Here is a 9,637-nt window from a genome sequence, read left to right on the forward strand (position 1 = left end):
TCAGTATAGAATAACAGTATTCCAGAATACAAATTACTTTTCATATTCCCGCTCCCTTGGACAATATTTTAGTATTCAAAAAAAGTACTTTTTGTGATATTACTTACTTGGTAAGTGCTGATAACAAAGTGTGTCCTTTGACGAATTCTTTCTGGTTGTTCTAAAGGATGTGCTGAAATAGGAGGTGACTTTTCAAATAAAAATTCAGAGCCACAGGGAGAAAGTTGCAATTTGGAACCATCAACATACTGTACTTGCACTGAATCATCTTCATAGAGTACCATTTGCACTTCCGCTGCCATTGCTGACAGGGTATGACTATGTCCTCCCAAGGTAAAGACTGAAGGAAATGAAAAACATAATGGCACAGCAGTTCTTTTAATGCATAAAAGTTCCATCAAAATAAATAGATGCATTTTCTAACAACATAAGTAAAACATGATGCCATTGCATTTACTTATGCTGGAGGAAAAGTGACCTTACTACAGATACTTAAAGGATCTAAAATTAACATTTTTAACAAAATGCCTTGATAATCCCCCTAGGATTTTATTCTAATGTAGGACCATAACCTGGAGGGAGAAGACAGCTCACAAAGTTATAACTGTCTATAATTTTTGTAACTTTATTACTTTTGAAGTTCAAGCTTTGTAAATGATATGCTGAGGATCTCATTTCAAGTAACAAGTAAATTACACTGTTATAATATGAATACAGCAAAACATCTATGATACACGCAAAAGGCAGGCCAAAATTAATTACTAGGCTTAGAGAAAAGACCACTGAAAAAGAAATCCAAATACCTGGATTCTTGTCCCTAGCCTGGCATTAAGGAAGCAGTTGCATGTGTCTCCAAGTGGCTTAGATTCATGATTTCCTGAGTTTAATTTTCTACCTTTAAAAATGACCCTATCTTCACTTATGATCTCCATACAAGTGCAGGTGAAGTAGAGAGCTGACTTCCACTCACACTCTACCATTTAGTAGCTATGACTCCCAGGTTGTTTCTACATTTGTAAACAGGGACAGTAGCAGGACTTTGTGAGAAATAAATGAGAAAATACATACAATGCCTAGCACTGTGAAAGTCACCTTGTAAGAGCTCAATAAAGCTCATGACATGTTTTCGTTCCTTCCTAACACTAATTCCACCCCTTCTATATTATCTCCTTTACTATTCAGATGATCAAATTTCACCTATAAAAAAACATAACTTTCCACAGCTAACAATTGCCCAGTTTAACCCACTTCCTACAAATAAACCTCTGAAGAGTAGTAAAACTTTCATTGCCTACTTTATCAATTTTCAATCCACTGCAATCCAGCTTTCTCGTCTACTTCTCTACTGAGATTATTTCACAATGGTCACCAATGTCTTCTGAATCCTACTAGACCTGGTCAAACTGTGGCAATATTGTCTACCTTCCCCTGTACCAAACTCTCTTCCCTTGCTGTCCCCACCCAAACACCATTTCCCATCTTGGGCTGCTAAAGATTTCTTCTCTCTACTTCTGTTTTATCATTCACTTAATTACCTTAAAGATTCTTCAAGATCTGATCTTAGTCTCCATTTCATCTCTTCTTACTATAAACACTCATGTTACTGTTAGGCCTCACATGTTTCTTTTAATCTTGCCCCCTTTCAGTGCATGTAATCAGCTGTATATGATAAGTCCTATAATCTTGTGTGGAATGTCTGGATATAAGTAACCATTTGGTCTCTCCTATGGAGATTCACATAATTTTATTTTCTTTCTCTAGAGAACTTCTAAATCCATCTGACCTCTTTCCAGTACATTCAGTACCCTGACTGCTAGCCTGCTAGGCTTCTTTTCATGTCTGTTTCATAGATAAATCAAATCCAATATGACTAACATAGAATTTAACCACTCCCACCAAAAGCAGACTTCTGTAATATCCTCTAATTTCACTTTCACTCTCATCTCTTCCCTCAAGTCCAATCTAAATACGGTAGCCAAGGGGATCTTTTAAAATAAAAACCAGATCTATCACTCCATGGCTTAAAACCCACCAATACCTTCCATTTCCACTTACAATAAAACCCAAACTCCTTATCGTAGCCTACAAAGGCCATACAACCTACCCTATCTATCTGTACAAGCATCATCTCACAACTCCCTTCCACTTCTTCAGGACCCTTTAGTCACACTGGCTTTTCAAACCTTCTTTAAACAAGTTCTCATCTCAGAATCTTTGTACATTCTTTCTGCCTAGTTTGTCCTTTCCTTAGTTTATCAACCACTTTTTTTTGTCTTTAAGGTCTCAAAAGGACTGACTTGACCACAAAGTTAAAAGTTGCTCCCAGTCATCTCCTAATCATTTATTCTATTTCATCTTTTTCTTCATAGAATTTATTGCTATTCAAATTGTTCACTTGCTTGTCTTTTTGCATTTAATGTATGCAACTTGAACACTACAAAAATACTTTATTCCCTATAACTTATGTGTGTATATATAAATATATACAAATATAATACGTACACATACATATTTAATAGTTTTTTATGTACAGTTAATTCCACTGTTTTGACTCAACAGAGCAGGGTCCTTATCTGTCTTACTCATAATTGTATCTCTGGGATCTAAAAACAGTATTAGGCAATAAATATTCATTGAATGATCAAGGAATAAATGAGTAAAATGTTAAATTCTAGATTCTCTTGAGTTCACAATTTGAGATAATGGAAGCTCAGTGTTAGTAGTCAAAGTTAGCAATATGTATTTGACTTCTCAGTATTTCAGTACGTAAGTTTCTCTTGAATTTGGCTCTCTTTATCCCTTTTTTATCTACTCTTCTCTCAAATCCTGCAACTGTCTAGTATATTTTTCCAGTTTCTTCTCTCTCTGATCCATCTCTAGTATTGCTGCATAGGTAACTTTCCACAAGACAGACTATACTAACTGCTTTACATCATTTGTTTAAATACTTATTAAATGGCAATAAATGTTCATGGGAATAAGTGGTAATATATTTGTTAAACACACACAACTCAGACATATCTATCCAGTATTTCAAGAAAAAAAAGGGTGCCTCTATATACCTGAACAATTCCTTATTTTCTGATTCCAAATTGGGAAAAGAGGTCTCTATCTTTGTCTAAGTTTTTTTTGTTTTTAAAATACCTTTACGAGAAGTACAAGTTATGTGTTTCAATCGATAATAATTTTAAATAATCAAGCATACATACGAACCAGTGTAGTATCTGAAGTTCCTGGCATATCAAAGAAAATCATAATCTAGCCCCAACCCTCATTTCCAGCCTCATCTCTACTGCCTTATATCTATCTGTGTTCTTACCACCCAGTACATTTTGTCAGCATGTTAGCCACAAATTAATCTTCTTGACACTGGTAGGAAACTCACTTTTCAAAATACGGTATCTGGTTACAGAAAAGTCTCGTCCAAACAACTAAAGGTCTTGCACTCACACAACAGTTCTGAGCTACGAAGCTGTGGTTAGGAGGCCTCTGAGTTTTACTTTGCCAAACTGCTGGAAACTGCAGCGCCTGCGCCTTCCCAAGACAGCGTCTCCAGGGATATTTTCCGAATTTCACAAATTACCAACGAGTGATGTTTCCTGATGACGGAAAATAATCGCAACTGTAGAGAAATAGGGCCACAGGAAAAATGTTTTGACTGAGATGACGGCCGAGTCTGGACAGCGGAAGAACAGCATCAAGTACCGCAAAGACCAAAGAGAGAAAACCTAACCAGCAGTTCAAAGCTCCCCGCCCTGGGTCAGCAGCTCGGCGTCTCCGGAAATATGAAGCCGGAAGTCCCGCCCCTCGGCACCAGGGGCCGAGCCCCATTCACGTCGCTGCAAAGGGTGGGTCAGGAAGCGGGAGTGGGGGACCGGGTTTCCAGATGGAAATCTGGGCTGCACCCCGTGAGTCAGTCAGTCTTTACTTCCGGTACCCACAGGGAAGCGGTCAGATCTGGTAGTAATTAACCAGCCTTCTAATAGTCCAGCCAAGAACTAACCACAAAGGTGGATTTTAAATAACCAAAACAATTACACCTCAGTAAAGCTGTTTGAAGAAAGAAGAAAACCTCTTCTCCACAGAGAACTTTCGTTAATGTGGTACCAGAAAATATGCCTTCCAATTATGTTTATTGCCATTGAATAAGTGTTTTCAGAGACCCTGCTATGTGCAAGGTACACCAGGAAGCAGAGAAAGAGGCCCAGTTCTTTTGGGGGCGAGGGTAAGGACTAGAGCTTAATTGGGAAGAAAGCCTAAATAATTTAATAACACTTTTGGGAAGTGTTCCTAAGATAAATGTTTGTGAGAGAATATAGTGGAAAGGCAAAATATTTCCACTGAAATCAAGTTTTAAGTAAGTGTTAGGCAGGTACAGTAGGGGACAAAGTATTTCAAACAGAGGTTAAAGCTCTGAAGTCCAGGAAAAAGATGTTTCCTCTTAAATGGGTTGAAAGAAAGCAAGATAGTTTAAGCAAAAGGAAGAGGGAGAAGCCTGAAGGGGAGTGTGGCTGGGGCCAAATCATTATGGGTTTATGAATCATGGGCTTTATTTTATGACATTTTCTGATACCAAACTGGAAAAGGTTTCTATCTGGATAGTCTTAATTTTTGGTACCGGGGATTGAACTCAGTACCTTGTGTTTCGAGGCGGGCGCGGTGCCACTGAGCTAAATCCCCAGCCCTTGGACAGTCTTGTTTGTTTTGTTCAGACCACTTTATTGAAGTATACTTGTATTACAACAACTTCACCCAAAACTGACAGCACAAAGGGACAGAAAGACATCAACCTCCGAAAACACCTGCATTTTAAAAAGACTGATTATACAAATTGATCTCAATCTTAAGTAAAGTGTGAAGCCATCTTTAGACATCAGTTTTTATTATACAGTTGCTTAGTTCTATTCCACCCTAGCCTTTTTGCCCTCCAATGTCTTAAGTTTCCTAAATGGAAATTCTACTACAGAGTGATTTTGTGATGCTATTTGTACTTCTGAAAGATTTCTGGAACTGCTGAGAGTGGATTATGGGATGCAAGAGCAGATGTGGAGAGCTCATTAGAAGGGTTTTTAAAAAACAACAGGAGAGGATGGGTGCGGTGACTGGTGCCTGTAATCTCTGTATTATAGACAGCTAAGATTAATAGGCACTCAGAGAGGTATCAGGATTTTGAGAAAATCAGTGCAAAAGATGAGACGCATCAAAATTGTGGCTGCAACAAATTTGAAGAGAGCCAGGGATGCAGGCCTCCCTAGAGATAAACAGCAGTTTGAGATTACACTGTAATTAGCACCACCCAGCCCAGGAAGCCTGCATCAGAAGCATAAGTGGGTTGATCAAACATCCTGACCCACACTTCCCATTCCTTCCCAGAAATGCCTGTTCTACCTTAAGTTACAGATAAGCTAATGATGCTCATCATATACCCTTGCTAATGCCCCACTTCTCTATTGGAGCAATATTAGCTAAGCAACTATACTTGAAATCCTGTAAGTTGATTGTAGTTTGACCCATAGTTATCTATGTTGTGATTGTGCTATATAAAATGCCCAACAAGGAGCCACAGCAGCCACCCACTATATTCTTATTTCCAGTAACTCTCCTAACCTCCTTTGGTTTGCAACTTCATTCCTTTATGTGAGAGCACGGGCTTGTTATATTCGGTAACACCAGCTACTTAGGAGGCGAAGGTTGGAAAGATTCCTTGAGTCAGACCTGGGGTTGGAGGCCAGCCTGAGCATCCCAGCAAGACCCCAACTATAAACACAAAAACAAATTAACAGGAGAGAAAAATAGCATCTGGAACTTAGGACCTGGGCAGTGAGCAGAGAGTACAGCTCCAAGACATATTTAGGACCCCAACTCTTCTTGGGGATGACTGAACCTAGAAGGACTTGAGGGAGATGTAGGAATCTAAACCAATGACAGCTTTCTGTTTAGGGAGTGAAAAGGTGGCAGTGCCAACAGTGAGAGGGGGTAGTAGAAGAATAAATTTAGTGTTGGCATGAATTAAATATTTTAAGTCCACCTGGTGGAAATGGTAAGTTAGTAAAGGTTTGGAATCAGTAGACAGAAACAAACTTGGAAGTCACTTGCTGATAGGAGCTGACTGAAGCTACGGGAGAGGATGAAATAGTCCAAAAATATGGTGACATCAGAAAATTAGAATGCTTAGGATGATTTGAAGAACACCAGCTTTTTAGACATTAGGTAAAGGAAGAGAAGACCACAAAAAGTTTTGGGGAGAAACAGGTTATTGTGTCCAAGATGCCTAGAGGTTTTCAATTTCTATGTCACATATTGCCAGAGATCAAGTTAAAAAGAATTAAGCATCTACTGGATTTAGTGACATAAAGGTTACTGGTGACTGCAGTGAAAGTCACTGTATATAGTGGAGTAGAAATCATCATAGCTTTGAAGATCAAATAGGAGATACAGAAATGGAAAAAGTGGGACAATACTTGAGAAGTCTATGAAGCAGAGAACTGTTGGGAGAAATATAAGGGCCAAATTTCTTTTGAGAAGAGGAGTGGCACACTCACACAAGGAACCAGATCTAAAACACACATATACACACGCACGTGCGTGCAGTAACAATAGATTTCATGAAACAGAGACCAGATTCCAGCACATTTGGAATAATTAACTTTTAAAAAGTGGGATATTGGAGCTGAGCGACCTCTGTCTGCCACAGGGCCTTCAGAAGCGGCCTCAGTAGTGTGGAGAGGACTAGACTCATGGGATGTGAGGCAGGACAGGCTTTGAAAAGGATCCTGCCGGGATCCCAAGCTCCTAGAGCAGAGAAGGTGAGCTGGTCCTAGAACCCAGAAGGAAGCTCCCCTGCCGCCATCCCAAGCTCCTAGGGCAGAGAAGGTGAGCCGCACGGGCACCAGAAGCACCCCACTCACCGTGGACATGAGAAGACACGTAAACAAGCCTCAAAAACAGACTTCTGGATCACCTACAGCAACCCCAAAGGGCAACGAGATGGAACAATCTGATACTCAACCACCTGGACTCTCTGAACTGGCAACAAAAGAGGATCTGGGAAAAAATGAAATCAGAAATAATTACTCAGATAACAGCAAAGATTTTGCTCACGGTGCAAGACATGATTAATAAATCTAGAGAGGACACAGATAAAAAAATAGAGGATCTGAGGAATATGATGGAATCCCAATATAGGAAACAAATGGAATCCATAAAACAGATGCAAACAGATTTCCAGGAGATTAAAAACTCCATTGAAAGTCTGCACAACAGAATGAACCAATATGAGGATAGAATTTCAGATATAGAAGATAAGATTGCAATTAGTGAGGAGGAAAAGAAAAATTGCTTTAAAATTGTAAAGGAACATAAGAAATCCAGCAGCTGCTAGACGATGCAAAGAATAACATAAGACTGATTGGAGTCAATGAAGAAAGAAGAGAGAGTGCAGATGACATAAAAAAAACTGTTCACAGAAGTGTTAGCAGAAAACTTCCCAAGGAGGGGAAAAGAACTTGACATACAGATAAGTGAGGCATATAGGACTTCAGCTAGCCTTCATCAAAAAAAATCTACACATAGGCATATAATAGTTAGGATTCCAGAAATCCAACAGAAGAATAAAATTCTACAAGCAGTGAGAGAAAAGAAACAAATCACATACAAAGGAAAGCCCATCAGAATCACAGCAGACTTCTCAATGCAAACCCTTAAGGCAAGAAGAGCTTGGAGTGATGTATTTCAAGCCCTAAAGGAAAACAGCCTCCAACCCAGATTGATGTTCCCTGCAAAACTATCTTTCAGAATTGATGGAGAAATAAGATGCTTTCATGATAAAGAGCACCTCAGGAACTTCATGACTATCAAACTGGCACTCTAAAAAATTTTAGACAATACCCTAGGGAAAGACAATGAGGATCACAACCCCAGGAAACCCAGCAGAATGAATCCATTTGGCATGACAAATTAAACGCAAAGGGGGAGAATCCAACAAAAAGAAAAAGTCATGACAAAGCTTTTAAAACTTTTAACTTCATCTCCCTAATGAGTGTATAATTCAAGCTTGTTATTGTACTGACTAGTATTTTTCTGATTCTAGAGTTGCACACCTTTCCTTGTGCTGTACTGGCTATTTATCATTTTATGTCTACTTTTTAATTGAGTTGTCTATTAATGAGCTGTAAGAATTCTTTATATATTCTGGTCATAGGTTATATGCATTGTAAATATGGTCTGTTTAAGGACTACTTTTCATTTTAATGATGTCATTTAAAGTTCTAAATTTTGATGGAATGTCATTTATCAATTTTTTTCTTTTATACATCATGTTTTTTTTGTATCCTAGGTAGTTCTTGCCTACCCTGAATTCATAAATATTTTCCCTTATAATTTCTTCTTAAAGTTTTATACTTTTAGGCTTTCTTATTTAGGTTCATAGATCCCTTCAAGTTATTTTCATGTATGGAAATAAAGGGTTGAGGTTCATTTTTTATATACGGATACCAGGTGTACTAGTGCTATTTGCTGAAAACACTATCTCTTCCTCGGCTCTTGAATTGAGTTTATATTCTATAAAATGCTAATGTTAAATCTTTCAAAACTCAGTGGACCATATATGTGTGCTTCTATTTCTAGATTCTCTGTTTTATTCCAATGATCTATATGTCTTTCCTTACACCAACACTGCCTTGATTACTGTAGCTTTAGAAGAAGTCTTAAAATTAGGTACTAAACGTCTTCCAACACTGTTCTGTTTTTTTTTAAACTTTTCTAGGTCCTTTGTACTTCTACATAACTTAAATTTCAATATCCAATTCTTCATTTATAGCAAGTATACACAGACCTGAATTTTTATATAAACCTTATGTTTTCTAATCCTGCTAAATTCAAATACAAGTTCTAGGGGGCTCCTAGAGATTTCTTAGTATTTTCTCTGTAGACGATCATTTCATCTACATACAAAGATTTTACTTCTACCTTGCCAATCCTATCCTAATTGTGTAATTTTATTGCCAAACTATTTTGGTGGGGCCTAGGTTTCAAAGTTTAATGGACAGATAAAGAGTAAGCATATCTGCCCTTGTTCCCCACCTTAAGGAGAAAGCATTGTATCTTCTCCATTCATATAAGGTGTTCTCGCTGGAAGTATGGAGTACATGGCTTTGATCTGTTGAGAAGGTTCTGTTCTACTTCTAGTCTCCTGATAGCTTTTACCATGAACAGCTGTAGAATTTAGTCCAATACTTTTTCTCCAACTAGTGACAGGATCATATGGCTTTTTCCTTTCCTCTGTTAAAATGATGACTTTTGGGGGTGGATCTTCCAATGCTGAACCAACACTGCCATCCCTATAACAAAACCACTTTCTACATCCTGCCAGATCTGACTTCTATTAGTTTGTCTTGTTAAACAAATTTCTATGTTCATACTTTTTTCCTCTATTATCTTTATCCATTTTTAGGATTAGCACAATGTTGAGTTCCTAAAATGAGGGGAAAAGTGTTCCTTTTTTCTGCTTTGTTTGATATAATTTATCAGTTAAAATGTATATGTGCCTGCTGTTGTCATATAGGTAGGTTTTCAAGCTAGGAATATACTTTCTTTAATAGGTGCTATTCAAATTTTATATTTCCTCCAGAGTTAGTTT

General features: G+C 38.0%; 1 protein-coding gene across 2 annotated transcripts in view; it reads right to left on the reverse strand.

The window, feature by feature from the left end:
• CUNH5orf34 (chromosome unknown C5orf34 homolog) overlaps positions 1–9,249 on the reverse strand; it is a 29,539-nt gene extending 20,290 nt beyond the window's left edge. Inside the window, exons 1-2 of one of the 2 annotated variants that reach the window (XM_013073489.3) lie at positions 3,451–9,249; positions 108–340 (exon numbers count right to left, since the gene is read on the reverse strand). In XM_013073489.3, coding sequence (XP_012928943.1) covers positions 108–302 — 195 coding nt within the window. In that variant the 5' untranslated portion in view covers positions 303–340; positions 3,451–9,249. Of the gene's footprint in view, positions 1–107; positions 341–3,385 lie in introns of both variants that reach the window. The other variant, XM_004848554.4, reaches the window with a different exon arrangement.
• Positions 9,250–9,637: the final 388 nt, after the last annotated feature.

The sequence above is a fragment of the Heterocephalus glaber genome, unplaced genomic scaffold (genome assembly GCF_053883595.1).
Source record: "Heterocephalus glaber isolate CG9 unplaced genomic scaffold, H.glaber_assembly_v1.0 deba00001538, whole genome shotgun sequence".
NCBI lineage: Eukaryota > Metazoa > Chordata > Mammalia > Rodentia > Bathyergidae > Heterocephalus > Heterocephalus glaber.